At 41.3% G+C, this 19047-nt stretch overlaps 1 protein-coding gene across 4 annotated transcripts in view; it reads right to left on the reverse strand.

Moving 5' to 3' along the window:
* Positions 1-19047, reverse strand: part of PLEKHG7 (pleckstrin homology and RhoGEF domain containing G7) — a 70626-nt gene that overhangs the window by 50437 nt on the left and 1142 nt on the right. For 2 of the 4 annotated variants that reach the window (XM_064376889.1, XM_012469343.3), the window contains exon 1: positions 3661-3854. In XM_064376889.1, the coding sequence (XP_064232959.1) occupies positions 3661-3791 (131 nt within the window). In that variant the 5' untranslated portion in view covers positions 3792-3854. Of the gene's footprint in view, positions 1-3660; positions 3855-13766; positions 14679-15531; positions 16222-19047 lie in introns of those variants that run through there. The other 2 variants (XM_064376888.1, XM_021675622.2) reach the window with 2 other exon arrangements.

Raw genomic sequence — 19047 nt, forward strand, 5'->3', positions numbered from 1 at the left:
TTAAAAAAAAAAGAACTGCTGTGTTAGGCTAATCTTGAGGAGGCCTATCTAGTTCTCAAAAGTTGGCTTCCTGGTTCTTAAAAAAAAGAAAAAAAAAAGTTGGCTTCCTATAGGGAAAAAGCTAAAAATAAATTAACTGTGGTCCATATTAAATTCCTCCATACTTGGAAATGCTCTTATTTGCAGATGGATCACATTTCCCCACAGTCAAGAAAATAGGGCAATGGTTCCCTAAATTATTACACTATTCTGATGTTTCATTTCTGCAACAAAATGAGAAAAAGACGATGTAAAGAATTTTTCATAAAGTTAAATATATTTTCTATGAGATAAAAGTGAGAAGGCATTTTTAATTTACTATAGAAAAATAACTATTGTTCACAGTACACTCAATTTTATTTTTTGTAATTTTACTTATCTATATAATTCAAAAGTCTGAGACACGTTGATTTTGGGAACTCTATGCAATTAAAATGATTTTTTGAGAAACTAACTTGAATAAAGGAAGTTCAGTCGAAAAAGAAACCAGATCTTAAATATTTCTGAATTTCCCTAAAAGTCATCACAAAATATCTCAAAGGCTGAAGGTGTCAAGAATACTTTTTTTTTTTAGAGACAGAGTCTCACTCTATTGCCCAGGCTGCAGTGCAATGGCACAATCTCGGATCACAGTAGCTTCCACCTCCCAGGTTGAAGCGATTTTCCTGCCTCAGCCTACTGAGTAGGTGGGACTCCAGGCCTGCACCACTACACCCAGCTAATTTTGTATTTTTAGTAGAGATGGGGTTTCACCATGTTGACCAGGCTGGTCTCAAACTCCTGATCTCAGGTGATCTGCACACCTCAGCCACCCAAAGTACTGGGATTACAGGCATGAGCCACTGCGCCTGGCCTAGAATACATTAAAAAAAAAATAATAATAATAATAAAAAAATAAGAAGATCATTAGTGCTGCGACTTCTTACAACTTTCCTTTTTTGTTTGCCAACTCAATGTCCATGATAGTTACGAGGATGGAAGGAACCTAATTAGGTGGGAGTTGAGAAAGTTAAAATAATTTGAATGAGAAACATAATTCTAGTTTCATCATATTGCATACAGGACATTGGGATTAACACATAATTAATTAGCAGTCTACAAATCCAGCCAAGAGGTTTTATAACGGTCTTCAGAAGGTATTACATAATATAAAATGCTGAGAGCTCAGAAAAAGAAGACCCCTGATATGTCAGAAGCTTCCCCATCAACTGTATAGTTCTCTTGATAAAAATCTAAGAAGCACATAATGAGATTTTGGCATTTTTAAAGAGGCCCAATTGGTAGAGATTGAAAAAATTACAATCATTCGAATCAGAAATATAATCTAGGTGAATTTTTGGGGAAAAAATGGACTCTTTTGAGCTTGAACTCTAGAAGTTATGCACTCTAGTATCATTAAGTTTGGTGGTTTCACAAGATTCTATAATCTGCTTTTCTATTCTCTGGAGACCTCAGAGAGCATGTAGTTGGGGTAGAATAATTCATCTTCCCTGACGATAATAATATTGTATGAGGTTGGACTAAATTAATCAATATAAAGCACTTAGAATAGTGTCCAAAACTTGGTAAGCAGCCAATGAATGCTATTAGACGGATTATTGAATATATTATAATATCATGTTTTATTTATGTGTCTTTTCTACTAGACTGATGCTCCTTAAGTACAAGAAACATGTCTTATGATCATTCGTGTGGGTAGGTGCTACTTCAGAACTTAATCCATCGTTGCTGATGAACATGAATGAATGAAACCATCTTCTCTCATGGAAAGTGTCTTACTTTACAAAGTGTCTTACTTTACAAAGTTGTTTTGTAGATTCATGTCTTATTTCCTTTACCACCCTAAGCTCCAGCTCCTGGTCTGAATTCCTCTGTTTAGTAAGAGCTCAGTAAACATTTGTTAAGTAAATGGAACAATAACCAAACCCACACATACTCAGAGTGATTGATCACTGCCATTTCCCTACACAAACTCCTACAGCATGTGTATTCCAAGAATAGGTAGCTGTGTACTGTTCTTTAAACACACTGTGCACTTCACGCCTCCATGCCTTGGCTCAGGTAGTTCCCATCTGCCTGCTTAGCTGTACTTTGTCTGCCTGAAAAACTTGTATTCATCTTTAAATTCTAGCTTAGACATTCCTCCTCCATAAATCTTTTCTGACCCACTCAGGGAGGGACAATTCTCCTTCTCTCCCTCCCTTCCCCACTCCTACCTTGTCTCTTTGTAATAAATACATCAACGGTTCATACTGGATCTTATATATCACAGAATCTAATCACTTAGCATAGAATCTGACATAGAACAAGTATTCAGATAAGCTTGCCGAATAAATAGACATGTTGACCTATAGATTAAAATGCTGACAGTCCTCAAATGCATTTGTTTTTCATTCTGGAACATAAATGAGTAATTGTATGCATACACAAAAGCAGAATGCAGTTTGAGTGCTCACTCTCCCCCAGTTAAAAGTGGTTGGTTACATTACCCCTATCCATTTTGCTCTTGTCCGGGATACCTTCTGACATCATGCATCCATTTGGGAACACAAAGGTCAAATTTGGAACCGAATTTGCACATACAGAGCAGGGAGAAGATAACCAGCTCATAAATGGCTTGATCCATGACCTTGGCTTTTTGCCTTGGTGTTCAAAATCCATGAATGCTTATTCTGGAAATGTGAATATGCCTCTGGAAGGGCATAACAAAATTTCTGTGGCATGAAATATATTTTGTTAGTCAAAAGACAGCCTGAGTTAATAAAAATATCAAGAACCACTATTGTAGCCATGCAGAGACCCAGGAAAGCAATCAGAACATTCGCATCCAGTATCATGAAGAGACATGGATTGGTGCGGAAAATGTGCCTCTATGTTGAGTCCGTGCCTGGCAGTGAACTGGATTTCTGGGCACTCTAGAAAAGACCCAGGTCCGTGTCAGCTGGAGTTGCTCAGATCTTTGGATGAATGATATTAACTCAAATAGCTGTAATGAGTTCAGCATGACTTTGAATTTAGGTCTCATGGTGGGTGGCATGTGTATCCAAACTGATACCTTCATTTAGCTGTTCTAAATATTAGGATTGTTTCTTAATAAAATGTGGCATTCATGCAGGATCAATGTCTCCAATTCTGGATTGATCATCCACTGGGAGCAATTATAGTGAATTCAGAATTCTTATCCCCCTCCGGCAAACAAAGTGGTATCTGTGTGGGGCAGGGGTGTCTGATGTGAAGAAGACAGGGAAGAGTATTTTTAGAGATTGGATTTCCTCACGGGAGGACTAAGCTAGTGAATAAACTAATAACACATGCGAACTATTTGGGGTGTTGCTGGCAACCCACTGTCACCCTGTAAGTACAGTATAACTCCATGCTGCCCTTCCTTTGTTTAGAAAAACACAACTAAACAAATATCCTTGAGAAATGCTTTTGTTTTTTGGTTTTATGCTTGGCTATTCTGGTTCTTTGCTTCAGGACAAGCTTTGGGACTCAGAAGATTGTATAACTGGGTGTCTGACCTGGACTTTGCAGCTCTCTAGGGCTGGACACCCCTCTACTGGCCTTCCCCACCCCCCACCCACCATGTAGAAACCCAAATACAGCCACTCTTTCACTAACCCTGAGTTGCGTTGCCCCAAGCTCGTCAGATCCGAAGGGACTAGTCCCATGGCTGCTGGAATAATCTCGTCTCCCTTCTGGTACCAGAATGTCTCCTTATTCTGTGCTCTGCTGAAGATCTGAAGGTCCATGGTGTGGGCTGAGAAAGCAACAATTCAGAGCATCCCGGGAATTCCCCCTACCCCACTGCTGAGCAGGCCGGGCGCCCATGCGTCAGCACTCAACAATGAGGCAGCTCTCACGTGCTGGTGCCAGAAATGTCTCTGGCTGCTGGAAATTGGTCCCCCAGTAGGTCTCAAATGTGTACGTTTTGTAAGCAATAGACTGATCTTGGTGAATATTATTCTAATTTAAAATCAGCTGGCATTTACTGAGAACTGATTCTTCTCGGACACTTTGTTAAGTGCTTTACATGCATTATCATATTGATTTTCACAAGCACCCTATGTAGTGGAAATTACTGTACTCATTTTAGACCAGAGGAAACTGAGGCTTAGAGGGATGCATAAGGAACTAAGGTCACATTGTTGTAGTGAATAACAGAGCCAGAAGTAGAAATTCAAATATGTAGGCTGGGCGTGGTGGCTCACGCCTGTAATCCCAGCATTTTGGGAGGCTGAGGCGGGCGGATCATGAGGTCAAGAGATCAAGACTATCCTGGCCAACTCCCTATCTCCTAAAAATACAGAAAAATTAGCTGGGCGTGGTGGCAGGCGCCTGTAGTCCCAGCTACTCAGGAAGCTGAGGCAGGAGAATTGCTTGAACCCGGGAGGTGGAGGTTGCAGGGAGTTGAGATAATGCCATTGCACTCCAGTCAGTGACAGAGTGAGACTCCATCTCAAAAAAACAAAAAAAACAAAAAGAAATTTAAATATGCAGGTCTGACTCCAAAAAGACTTGTAAATGGGAAGAAGAGAAAAATATACTACTATTTTAAAGCACAGCAAGATTTTTAAAATGATGTGATGATGTTTACTACTTTAGGAAAAAGAGTGGGGTATAATGGTTTGAATGGTAGCCCCCACAAAATATATTTCCATATCCACCCCTGAAACATGTGCATGTGACCTTATTTGTAAAAAGGGTCTTAGCAGATATAATTAAATTAAGGATCTAGAGATGAGATTATTCTGGATTGTCTGAGTGGGCCCTAAATACAACCACAAGTGTCCTTACAAAAGACACTAAGAGGCCAGACTCAGTGGCTCACGCCTGTAATCCCAGCACTTTGGGAGGCCAAGGCAGATGGATCACCTGAAGTCAGGAGTTCGAGACCAGCCTGGCCAACGTGGTGAGACCCCATCTCTATTGAAAATAGAAAAAATTAGCTGGGCATGGTGGTGTATGCATGTAATCCCAGCTACTCAGGAGGCTGAGGCAGGAGAATCGCTTGAACCCGAGAGGTGGAGGTTGCAGTGAGCTGAGATTGTGCCATTGCACTCCAACCCGGGTGACAGGGTGAGACTCCGTCTCAAAAAAAAAAAAAAAAAAAGATACTAAGAGAAGAGACACAGCAAAGAGAGAAGGGCATGTGAAGATGGACAGAGACAGAAATTAAAGTCAAGGAACGCCTGTATGAAAGAGCAAGCGAAAGTCCTCCCCTAGAGCCTTCAGGGGAAGTGCGGCTCTGCCCAAACTGTGATTTCAGACTTCTGGTTCCCAGAATTGGAAAGAGGATAAATTTCTTTTGTTTTAAGCCACCTGATTTATGGTAATTTCTCATAGCAGCCAAGGGAAACAAATATGGGGCAATCTCATTGAATGGCAAGGGCACCTAACTTAGGACCCAGATTCCCAATGGTGACCCTGGCCTGTTGTTTCCCTGGACTGCTGTTTCCTTCTGTGGAAAGCAAGTGTGCAGCGTGAGGCTGTCTGCATCCTGCATTCTCAAGTGTGAGATCCAGGAGCATCGTTCTCTGTCTCTCCTTCTGTGGGCAGTGGGCGTGGACAGGAATTGTGTGGTGACCTTCATCTTGGCAGAAATATTTGAAGATGATGAATTCAAAGCTCCCCTTTTAGAAATGTAACTAATAGGTCATTTACATGTTTAAAAGGTTCCTTCTGTGCAGCAGACTTAAACCAAAGACGACTGGTCTTAATTCCCAAGTGCAAATTTTAAGAAAAAATAATAACAAAGGCTAGAGAATATGGGAAGTACCATTGCCCTTTAGTGATATGTGTGTCTTAAAGGAATAAAAATCTTACTGAAGGCACTGCAACTTGGTTAAGGCATAGTCATATCTTTTCCCTCGCCACAAATGTTTTCCAGTGATTTTTTTTTTAATTAGGCAGCCTTATCAGACCCTATTCATCAGAAACTATAGTCCTTGTCTGGTAGTAAAAGTTCATGGTGAATGTAGTCCTTTTCAGCAGGCAGCTTTTCAGAAATTGTGTGTCTAGAAAAAGTAGGCATTCCATTTTAAGAATCATAAGGTTTTACCCTATGCAAGAAATATAGTGCGATTTGGGACGCTTGCCTATAACTATGAGTTGATTACACAGGAAGAGCAAATTAAGCATCAGTAACAAACTTTTTCTAAAAATCTCTTTTTAAAATAATCAAAAGAGAAATGACAACTTGACTGCCAGTTATTGAACTACAGCTCTCTTGGTTAAATCTGGGATATATTTTTCCATTATGAGCCCAAAAAGTCGTTGGGAATGGGCTTTTGTATGTTTGACTGTGGTTTCCAATTCAACTTTCTATCAAAGCATTCCATTTGTTGCAAATGCAAATGAGAAGGTAGACGGGATGAGGAGCTTCTGGTTTACCACCCAGAAGCCAGTACCATGATGGCTATTTCCCATAAATGCGGAGGGAACAAATGGAAGACTCGTGCCCTATATATCAGTTTGAACACAGAACAGAGATGCCTCTTAAGAGTCTCATCAGTGTGTGAGAACCGCCATGGACTGTGGCTGTGGGGTCAAATCAGTAATAGTTTTTGAGCACATGTGTTCAGAGCACCAGGGTAACTGCTGGTAACTGCCCAGAAATCTCACCTTCTTTCTAGGTTACTGTGTTTTCTGGACAAGTCAACATACTCCTGATTGTGGGATCAAGCAATATTTATACAAATCCCCAAATCCCCAGGGGGTTTGTGGGGATTTCTACACAGACAAACACAAAACAATAAGAAAGGTCGAGGAGGTCAAAAGGAGCTGGAGGGAGCCAAATAAATAGTTGGAGGAGAAAATACGCAAAACAAAAGGGGACCATACAATTTCTCCTAAAAGGCATGTTCAAACCCAACTATGAACTGACTTCCTTTTCCTTTTCTTTTTCCTTCCTGAAACATTTATTGGACACCTACTCTGTGCCAGGCAGTGTTCTAGGTACCGGGGATAAGGCAATAAACAAAACGGATGCAAATCCCACTTTCCTGGAACTTACATTTTATTAGGTTGGTACAAATGTAATTGCATTTTTTGCCACAATTAAATGTAATGGCAAAACCCATAATTACTTTTGCACCAACTAATAGATGAGCTGATGCTGGTGGAAGTGGCACATGGTTCCCCTTCCACCGTGCCCGTATCAGAAAGGCTCCCCAGGCTACAGCCTTCTCTTTTGAGTAATGAACACTAATAACACACTGCCTACGACTCTCTGAATCCTGTCCAACAAGCTGTAAAGCCCCGAAGAAGCTGACAATCTTCTCCTCCTCTAGTATGTTCTAGACTATTAACAGACAGTGCTAGGGACATAAGGGGTTTTAAATAAAAGTATATGGGGTATAATACTGTATCGTATTGAACCTAAAGGACAGATACATTACATCTGGTGTTCCTGATGTTAGAATATTTAACTCAGAGGTTAGAATATTTTAGAAAGAATAAGTCAATGAGTTACATGTGGAAAGCGCTGGATGAATGGTTTCTCTAACAATAACCATAGCTACTGAGTTACATTATTTAACTAGTTCAAAAGAAAGACCTGTGAGATGAACACTACAGATGTGCATTGCTTAATGATGGGGATACATTTTGAGAAATGCATCCTCAGGCAATTTCGTCATTGTGTGAACATCACAGAGTGAACTTACACAGACCTCGATGGCGTGTAGCCTACTACACATCTGGTCTGTCAGGCGTCCCAGGATACAAACAGTAGTTCCCAGGATACAAACATGTATGTCATGTTATTGTATTGAATAATGTAGGCAGCTGTAACGCAATGGGAAGTATTTGTGTATCTAAACGTAGACTAGGTAAGTGAAACTACGTTATTATAATCTCACGGGACCACGGTCACGCATGAGGCCCATTGTTGACTAAAACATCATAAATGCAGTGCGTGACTGTATTTGTATCTCCACTTCAGGGAGAAAAACTTTGAAGTTTTGAGCAGTTAAGGAAATCATGCAAGATCGTGTTGCCACAGAGAAGTGGAGCTAGGATTCAAATTCAGGGAGTTTGACTCCTGTAGATTTTAACGCCCTGTCCTGCTGCCCCCTAGTGGTAACTCTAGATAAATCTGACTTTGGAGGAAGTTTTTCTGGCATTTAATACTTTCTTTGTTTTTCCCCTCAAGACAGACTTTCAAATATCTCATCATTTGGCTTTCATGCTAATGTTGCCCCACTGGCTAATATGCATATATTTAACTTTTCTCCTACTTTCTATTTGAGCACTGGAAGGTTAGTCTATACTCTTATAGAAACGTAGCATGTAGGTTTCTTTTCTCACTTTCAGGGCTGACCTGAAAACTAGGTGAGATGGACAACTTCCTGTGAATACAAAATTTAAGGGATGCTAGGAAGGTTTCCCTACCCACAAATTCATCTCCCTCACTTCCTTCTGATGTTTAAGATTCCACCAACACAGCTTCGGTGCTTGGCTTCAAGCTGTCTTTTGTTAAAATGCAAATACACTGGAGGTAGGTAGGTGACATTGTAATCCAAGAGGCCTGCCAACCTGCCTGTCTTCCTTCTTCTATCCATCTTTTTGGAAGTAGACTCTTTCTGGGTACTGGACTCTAGAAGTTCAAAGATAAATAAGAAGCAGTCTCTGCTCTCAGGAAGGTTTAGATTCTCAGGGGCAGATGAATGTAAAAGAAACACAATATAGTGTTTTAGCTATTATGATGGAGACATTTATAGGATGTGGGGAAACCTAAAAGGGAGAAATGTACTGGCTGTCCTTGGAAAGATGAGAGTATATTTCCGTTAAGGCTAAATTCCCTCACACTTGAGTAAGAACGAATTGTGAAGATTCTTTTCCCAGGTGCCATATTCTAGTGATAAGAGAGGAAGGCTTGAAATGAGTATGATTTCACTCAAATGTTACAGAGTGGGAGAGGAATGGGGGCAAGAAAGAGTTCACAAAGAAAAAACTACCAGTTAACTGATTTCAGAACTACTAGTATATTGGATACTTCTCACTTACACACTGTCAGGTTACATGTTAAAACACTGCAATACCTGTAATTCCAGCACTACGGAAGGCTGAGGTGGGCAGACGACTTGGGCCCAGGAGTTTGAGGCCAGCCTGGCCAACATGGCGAAATCCTGTCTCTACTAAACACACAAAAATTAACTGGGTGTGGTGGTGCACATCTGTAATCCCACCTACTCAGGAGGCTAAAACAAGAGAATCACTTGAACCCAGGAGGCGAAGGTTGCAGTGAGCCGAGATCGTGCCACTGCACTCCAGCTTGGGTGACAGAGCAGGACTTTGTCTCAAAACCCGCCCCGCCAAACCACTATAATAGAAGAATCAGTATTTTTGAAAAAGGTTTTATGTCTATTCTGCAAGGCAAAAAATTTTGCTGCGATTGGAAGCCACAGAGGAAAGCATTTCCTAATTGTATAGGCCAGGGGTCAGCACACCTTTTCTATAAAGGGCCAGATAGTAAACATTTTAGGCTTTGTGGGCCATGCAGCCTCTGTTGCAACTACTCATACTCAACTCTGCCATTACAGTGCTAAAACAGCCACAGACAATATACAGATGAGTGGATATGTTCCAATAAAGCTTTATTTACAGAAATAGATGATAGACTGAATTTTGGCCATGGGCCATAGTTTGCTAAATCCTAGTTTATACCATTTGATAGGCCTATTTTTTTTTTTTTAAGGCAGGAACCCTTACTCTTGCATAGACAGTGGGGCCTCATGCAGAGCTCTTCACTCTTCACCTAACATTACATGACCATGCAATGCAGCCTGGCAAACAGCTGTTCAAAGGAAGTGGCTCTTCGAACAAATGGCTGCTGCAGAAAAGACTGCAGAGACATGTGGAAGAACAGAAGGGGGAGTAAAGAGACAGATCGCAGATGTGTCTGGGCTGTTTCTTTTCAGTTCTTATTTATTAGTAGTAATGTAAGGATGTTGTGATGGTTAGTACTGAGTGTCAACTTGATTAAATTCAAGGATGCAAAGTATTGATCCTGGGTGTATCTGTGAGCGTGTTGCCAAAGAAGATTAACATTTGAGTCAGTAGGCTGGGGAGGGCAGACCCACCCTTCATCTGGGTGGGCATTATCTAATCAGCTGCCAGGGAATATAAAGCAGGCAGAAAAAAGTGAAGATTTGAGACTGGCCTATACTCCAAGCCTACATCTTTGTTCCATGCTGGATGTTGCCTGCCCTTGAACATTGGACTCCAAGTTCTTCAGCTTTGGAGCTTGGACTGGCTCTCCTTGCTCCTCAGCCTACAGATGGCCTATTGTGGGACCTTGTGATCATGTGAGTCAATACTTAATAAACTCCCCTTTATATATATATATACACATATATATTTAAAAAATATATAATATAGATACATTTATATATAAAATAATTTATTGATATATTTATTATATATTTACATATAATAAATATATATAAATTATATATTATATCATAATTATATTATATATTATTTATATACATATTATTTACATATACATTTATATATTGTTTATATATATTAATTATATATAATTTATATATGTTGTATAAATTATATTATATTATGTTATAATTATATATAAATTACAAATTATATATAAAAATTATATATAAATATTATATAAATATACATATATAATAAATATATATATTTATATATATAAAGGGGAGTTTATTATAAATATTATATATTTTTATTATAATTTATATTTGTATTATAGTTCATTATAAATATATACATATATTTTTTCCATTAGTTCTGTCCCTCTAGGGAACCCTGACTAATACAGATTTTGGTACCAGGAGTGGTTTTAGAGGAACAGAGTATTAAGGATGGAGTTCTTTCTTTGGTTTTGGGGTTTCTGGAGTTGGCTGCTTCATATGATTAGACCTGAAAATGCTAAGGACTGTACTTCTAATAGTATGAAGAACACTGATAGTCCTTGGTGTGAACCGTTTAGAGAGTTATGCAAAATGAATGCATTTGACACTCCTGATTCACCGCCTGTGAGAGGCAAGGAGTTTAGTGACTCTGTATATAATACCTTTGACCGTAGATGGAGAACCAAGGAACATAATGAAGCTGGTTTGTTGCTCCTCAGTTCAGTGGACAAAGTGATGAGAGAAAATAGGAAACTCAGGGATTCTAATTCCCAGCTTCAGAAGTAGACACTGAGCCTCAAATCTGCTAAGATTACCCTGAATGAGTTTTATCATCTCCTGTAAAGAAAGAGCTGAAGTTGTGGAAAAACAGACACAAGCTCTTACGTGAGTGGCTGACCTGCAGTGAAAGGCGCTGCACAGCCTCACCAGGTGCCTACTGTTAACGTAAGGCAGTATTGGAAAAGAATGGGGTCCTGCAACTTGGAATGGGGATGTGCAGAAGGGCCCTGATGAAGCTGGAGACACTCAGTTTGTAAACGCTGATGAACCATTTTTGCCAAAAGAAATAGCTTCCCCATCCCCAGTAGTGACAACATCCCCTCCCTGACCCACACTGCCTTCAGCAGCCTTTCCACCTTTGTCTGAGGAGATAAGCCCTGTCAGCAGGCAAGATAATGTTGATTCTCCTCAGGAGCCACCCCCAACACCCCTGTTTGCTTTTAGACCTGTAACTGGGCTAAAGTCCCAGTGGGCCCCTAGAGGTGAGGTTGAGAGTGTGACCCACGAGAAGGTGTCCTACACTTGAGAAGAACTGCTTGATATCACACTGGTCCATTATACCGATGACATTATGCTGATTGGATCCAGTGAGCAAGAAGTAGCAAACACACTCAACTTATTGGTGAGACATTTGTGTGATATTCCACACAGCACTACCTCTGACCAAAGCACTCACTTTATGGCCGAAGCAAGAGTGGCAGTGGGCTCGTGCTCACGGAATTCACTGGACTTACTGTGTTCCCCATTATCCTGAATCGGCTGGATTGACAGCATGGTGGAATGGCCTTCCAAAGTCACAATTACAATGCCAACTAGGTGACAATACTTTGCAGGGCTGGGGCAAACTTCTCCTGAAGGCCATGTATGCATGCTCTGAATCAGCGTCCAATATTTGGTATTGTTTCTCTCATAGCCAGGATTCGCTATGAGTTCAGGAATCAAGGGGTGGAAGTGGAAGTGGCACCACTCACCATCACTTCTAGTGACCCACTAGCCCCAAATTTTTGCTTCCTGTTCTTGCAACATTACGTTCTGCTGGCCTAGAGGTTCCAGAGGGAGGAACGCTGCCACCAGGAAACACAACAATGATTCCATTAAACTGGAAGCTAAGATTGCCACCTGGACGCTTTGGGCTCCTCCTACCTTTAAGACAACAGGCTAAGAAGGGAGTTACAGGTTCCTGACACAACGTCCAGCTAAGTTTTTTTTTTTAAATATGTTTTTAGTAGAGAGGAGGTTTCACCATGTTGCCCAGCCTGGTCCCGAACTCCTGACCTCAAGTGATCTGCCTGCCTGGGCCTCCCAAAGTGCTGGGATTATAGGGATGAGCCACCATGCCTGGCCTGATCTAGTTGTTCTTTTAAAATTTACCAAGACTATTTTTGTTATTTCCTCACAAAGATTCCATATGGCAATGGAAATTACCTTCATGTCATTTTTTGCAAATGGCTGGATGCATCCCATCGATTTGCCTTTATGTCTGCTGGCTCCATCTAATAATCAGAGCTGGACCCAGATTTTACCTGTCCTAGGAAACATTCCTTGATTTAAGACTCACAAATATGCATATAGTATATCCATCCCTGATGCCTTCTCTAACCAATTATTTACTCAAAATCTCCACTCAGATATTTCATAGGTCCTCAAACTCAACATGTACAAACGTGAACTCAAGACCTATACCCCAACCACCATATTTCATTTCCTCACCCAAGTTTATCTAGCTCAGTGAATGGAAACCTTGGTTACCCAATTGTACAAGCCAGAAGCTTGGAGGTCATTCTTGAAGATTCCTTTCCCTCACCCCTAAGAGGCTACCACTCACAAAGTCTGGGGGATTGTATCTCCTAAATATCTCTTGCACTGAGATACTTTTTAACTCCACTGCCTTCATTATAATCTCACAAGCTTCTCATACCTGACCATTCTAACTATTTGACTTAAGTCTGCTTGCATCTAAATCCCAAGTATAACTGACATCCATCTGATCACATCAATTCATTAAATGGTTTCACACTGCTCTTAGGGTAAGGAATAAAATTTCTCAACATCCTATTAAAATAATCCAACTCTATACATATCATTTTTTTCTAAGACTACTCTTTTTCTCTTCTCTTTGACACAACTGAACTAGATCTCATCCTAGAGCTTAATTCTGTTTCACATGTATGGAAGATTTACAGTAAGAGCCCCACTCTTCCCCAATGCTTACATCTATACATTTCGCCATGTCACACTACAATGCTCTTTCATTATTGGTAACATGTAATTCCCTGACCCTGAGTTCAACTGAGTGACTTACTTTGGTCCATAAAATTAGACCAGATTTCGAGCCCAGGCCCCAAGAAGCCTTGCATGTTTCTACTTGTCCTCTTGAACTTCTCCCCTCACTGTATAAAGAATCTGCTTGATTGATCCCATGGACCCATGGGAGTTCTTAGATCCCATGAGCAGGATAAGGGACATCTGGGGTGGAACTGCTCAGCTAAATCCAGCCTAGAGCAACTCACTCCCAGGGGACACATAGGTTTATAAGAAACAGTAACTGTCTGTTACTTTAAGTGGTTTGTTATCTAGCAATAGCTAACTGATACACAAACATAACAATTTACATTTTCCTATGGCTTGGTAAGTATCTTCTACCTTGGTTGACACAGTTAGGTCACTGAGGGTTAAAATCAACTAAGAATGTGTACATGGATGGTATCCTTACTGCTATGAACAGCAAACTATTGCTTGAGGATGGAGGTCCAGTAATAAGACAGTGGCTCTTTCTTCAAAAAAAAAAATAATAAATAAATCTTTTGTGACTTTTCAAATGAAATGAGGGCTTTCCTGCCAATCCCGAAAGTCAGGACAATGAAATTGGGTATGGATCTTTCCCTGCGGCCACAGAAACTCTTCATCCCTGTCAAGGATGGCAGATCCATTGCTACAACTAGGGGACCATGGTGAAAGTTCAGAGCTGGTTTCAGAAATGACACAGTCTACTTCATTCTGGATAAGGGCACAGTCTATCATAATGGGCATTTTAAAGGTCACCCAAGATTTAACCAGGACATTGTGTTCCTTTAATTTTTTGTCCTCTAAATTTTTTTTGAAAAGCCGTTGAATATCTCTGGCCTTTCTATTTTTCTCTACCAGACAAAACCTATTACTAAGTGCATGTTAATTAAGCCACAGGGCCAAGACATTGACAACTCAAAATGAAAACCACAACCGCATGTGGATGTCGTGTCCTGCCCCCACATGCTGTGCTCTTAAAGGGAGATTCTTGAAATCAAAACTTTTGCACCTATAAATGTGAAGAGTGACTTGAGTGCTGTAAAACAAAGTGCACTGCACACCATCAGCTTTGTTATGTCAGGACAGAAATAAAGATGTAATAGTAAATAGTCAACGGAGGTCATAGCACCAGAGAACATAAATGCGTACACACCTGGATAGGTGCGATTCTTCTCCCTGAAATAAATTTTAAGAATATATGTTTTAGTCTTGCTCAAACCCATCCCCAACTCCAAAGCAAACGTGTTGAAAGGAGAAACAATGAACCCTCTTAGTTAAAAAATGTTTTACATTTTGGTGGGACTGGAAATTTGAATAACTGGCTCTTTCTACCCTTTTAAATCGGCGACACCACGTTGTCTTTAAACAGTGTGCATTTGCAAGAAGGCCCCCATTGCTATCTGCTGCCTGACAGACCATCGCCTGGCCTTGATCCTCCTTCCCTCCCTCCCTCCCTCCCTTCCTTCCTTCCTTCCTTCCTTTATTCCTTTTTTTGAGAGGAAGTTTCGCTTTCATTGCCCAGCCTGGAGTGCAATGGTGCTATCTCGGGTCACCACAACCTCTGCCTCCTGGGTTCAAGTGATTCTCCTGCCTCAGCCTCCCGAGTAGCTGGGATTACAGGCACCCGCCACCACGCCTGGCTAATTTTGTATTTTTAGTACAGACAGGGTTTCTCCATGTTGATCAGGCTGGTCTTGAACTCCTGACCTCAGGTGATCCACCCACCTCGACCTTCCAAAGTGCTGGGATTACAGATGTGAGCCACCGTGCCCGTCAGGTGAGTCCTTTCTTAAAGTGCCTCCAAGGACGGAAGAAAGTAAGTGAGATTATTTTCTTTCTTCCCCAAATTGCTGCCCTCCTTTCACTTCAGAGCCAATGCTTCCTAAAGAGAATGTGTCCCCTCAGTGTGACTTCCTGTGCTGTCTCCTTTCTTAGGATCTCCTGGCCCCTGGGGGAACGAAGCAGCTCTGAGACCTGTTTTGCTTTGTGGTTAGCCAACTGAGAGGCAGGAGGTTTAGAGCCTTGTTACCTGAGGACTAGGGCATTGCTGGGTGGGGCTGGGCAAAAAGTGGCCTTCTTGCTGCAGAAGAGAGGCCTGGTGAAGGGACCCTTCATTGACAGGCTGAAGCTCGGGAGGGACATACTTGTCAGTGGGCCGGGTTTGGGGCTCCAGTGAGTCAGCTGTGTTCAGGGCCCTTTCAGGTTCAGGGGTCAATCTTGAGCGGAGTCCCAAGGGTGATAGCAAGTACGAAGGATCTTTTGGGCTTCCTGGTGGGCTCTTGGAAAGGTAACATGGGGAGCCCGCAGGCTCTCTCCAGCCTTCCCAGGTGGGCACCTGCAAGGCATCTTGCTGAGGCAGTGAGTGCCAAGTCCCACAGCCCCGGCTCCTTAATCTCCTCAAAGTGGGCGAGGTGGAGATGCGGCCTGGGGCTTGCCGGTCAAACTGGAGGAGACTGCCCTGGTTCTCACAGTGCTGTTTTGGCAGGCTCCTCAGCGGGTGCCCAGGAGAGGCTCCGCAGCCTCGGGCTGGCACCTCTGGACAGAGTGACTCTGTTTTCTCCATAAAGCTAAGAGGACCTGTTGGTAGAAGGTTCCAGAAGACGTCTGAGTTGCTGTTCTCTGGATCACACGGAGGTTGCTCAGTTTCTGCATCCAAGCACCACGCTTCCTATACCAGTTCTTTGTCCTTTTCCAGAGAATTTCAAGCAGGTTGTCGTATCTTTAGTGAGGAAGAGCAGACTGCAGAATCTGTAGCAAATGAGGGAGACTGCGGTGAGAAAAAAAGTTCTAAAATTTCAAAGGAAAACTTCTAATTCTTCATAGGAGATAGAGCTCAGTTCACATCAGCATCCTTTACGTTCAGAAGATATTAATATATGTGACTCCAGCCTTCTCATCTAAATAGCATATTGAAATCTGTTTACTGTCTACTTAATATTCCTTCCAGGTTCAAACAAAAAAGACTTTAAACATGGTGAAACCCGGTCTCTACTAAAAATACAAAATATTAGCGGGGCAATGTGGCAGCTGGTGTAATCCCAGCTACTTGGGAGGCTGAGGCAGGAGAATCGCTTGAACCTGGGAGGCAGAGGTTGCAGTGAGCTGAGGTGGCATGCTATTGCACTCCAGCCTGGGCAACAAGAGTGAAACTCCGTTTCAAAACAAAACAAAAACAAACAAACAAAACAACTTTGGTAACTTAAGATACTTCTTGGAAACCACACAGTTCCTCTCCTTGTGATGATTTCATTTTAAGAGAATCAAATATACATTAAGTCCTCCTTATCGTCTACATTTATGTATGTAAGGACGTACTTTGGTGCATCCCAGCGATACAAGAACAAGGAAAACAAGGCTTTCTTCTCTCAAGGTTTAAGTTACAGAGTGAGACAAGCTTTGAAGGTAACTAATGTAAAGTATCTGGCATTGTCTTTATTTTAGATCCTATTGATCTTTACATTTTGGAAAAATGACTCGCAAGTTTGAAAAGAAAAATCAAGATGTCACCAGGCAACCTACTATTCATGGAGGCGTTTTCTGTGATTCATGCATGCAGAATGATCTCTTCTCATGCTCAAGAAAAGCCAACTCTTCTATTTCACAACTTGATTCATGGGAGTGACTTATTGCAGTTCCGTTATTCTGTACCTTCCCAAAGGTATGTGTGGGAAAACATCAATCCTTACACATCACTTATTGTATGAGAGTTGATGCTTGATGATTTACAGACCAGGCATGAGACTGTGGGACAGGCGAGAGACCCATCTTCCCTTGCCCCAGATGGCGTGGAAGGTGGCTTCAGACTGTGCGTGGATGTTTGGGGATGGAACATTAGTAGTTGACCATATATTCTAAGATTATCAATAATAGTTTTAGTAAGTTTATAATTCTAAAGCAGAACTCAGCAATCTGAAACCCTTTGGCCACATTTGGATCGCCAAAATTTAAGAATGGCTAATAATTTACTTCTTATAATTTTAATTGGATGGACAATATTCGTGAGTTGTTTGAGGAACCACTTTAGTAGAACTTTTCCACGGTGTATTATTTGCATCTTCAACTTGATATAGAGAAGGCTGAATACCAATAAATATTTCCCTCATAACCTGACCTCATTGTGTTGACTATTATTCATGGTACTTTGTCAAAATACAATGATTATTAGTATGTTTTCTGTAGTTCTGTGGAGAATACAATACTTGTTACAGGTTTTTATATCATCTAAATATTCACTCCCACACCAAATGGCCCCACACTGATGTACTCCCTAAGTTTTATTCCTTACTTCTCCCTATGCTTTGTGTACTTGTCTATGGCAACCACTCTCTCCTCTTTGTTTCTTTTAATCTGTGTCAGTCATCGAAGTCCAACAACCTTCTGAATAGAGAATTATAGGCTGTTAGATCTATTCCTATCAGTAAAGAGGAGAAGCTCTGTCATGACAATGTTGTGACATTGATTTTGGGGACTTTGTGATCTCTTATTTTACTCCCTGACTCTTACGTGAAGGTCAAATAAGGCCAGGCACAGAGGCTCATGAATGTAATACGAGCACTTTGGGGGCAAAGGTGGATCACTTGAGCCAAGGAGTTCAAGACCAGTCTGGGCAACATAGTGAGACTCTATCTCTATAATTTTTTTTTTTTTTTTTGAGACGGTGTTTCGCTCTTGTTACCCAGGCTGGAGTGCAGTGACACGATCTCAGCTCACCACAACCTCTGTCTCCTGGGTTCAAGCAATTTTCCTGCCCCAGCCTCCCAAGTAGCTGGGACTACAGGCGTGCGCCACCATGTCCAGCTAATTTTTGTATTTTTAGTAGAGACGGGGTTTCACCATGTTGACCAGGATGGTCTCGATCTCTTGACCTCGTGATCCACCCGTCTCGGCCTCCCAAAGTGCTGGGATTATAGGCGTGAGCCACCGTGCCCGGCCTATAATTTTTTTTTAAAGGCCAAATGTAACTAACAGGTACTGGATTTTAGATGGTGAGTTGTTTGAGAAACAACTTAGATGCAAACTCAACTCTTATTCACAAAAGAAATCTAAAATTCTTAATGTTGGATTTGCTTTATTTTGAGTTGAGGGCTCAACTGTTACAGAACTTCACATGTAGAACTAACATGCATGAGGTACCGTGTTTTGCAGAGTGAAGGAAAGAAGGCAATGCCAGTTTAGGAAACTTACGCTCAGGTAAGGTGAAACTGTACTAGTTTTGCTTTTAGATTGGTAATTCCTGGGTGCTGCTCTAAAGGTTGATACTAACATTGCTGGAGAGGCATGAAATGGTCCCTCCTGACCAATGATAAAATAAGGTACATTGTTGCTTCATGGAGAGGCCAGTTCTTCATTCTCCCAACAAACAAATGCTGGGCTAAGCATGAAATCTATACGTACTTTCTTTTTTTTTTCTTTTATTTTTTTGAGATGGGGTCTGGCTTTGTTGCCCAGGCTGAGTGCAGTGGCGTGATCATAGCACACTGTAACCTCAAACTCCTAGCCTCACAGAATCCTCCTGCTGCAGCGCTCCTGAGTAGCTGGGACTATA

This window comes from Aotus nancymaae, unplaced genomic scaffold, assembly GCF_030222135.1.
Source record: "Aotus nancymaae isolate 86718 unplaced genomic scaffold, 86718_ANA_hifiasm-v0.15.2.pri h1tg000016l, whole genome shotgun sequence".
Classification (NCBI taxonomy): Eukaryota; Metazoa; Chordata; class Mammalia; order Primates; family Aotidae; genus Aotus; species Aotus nancymaae.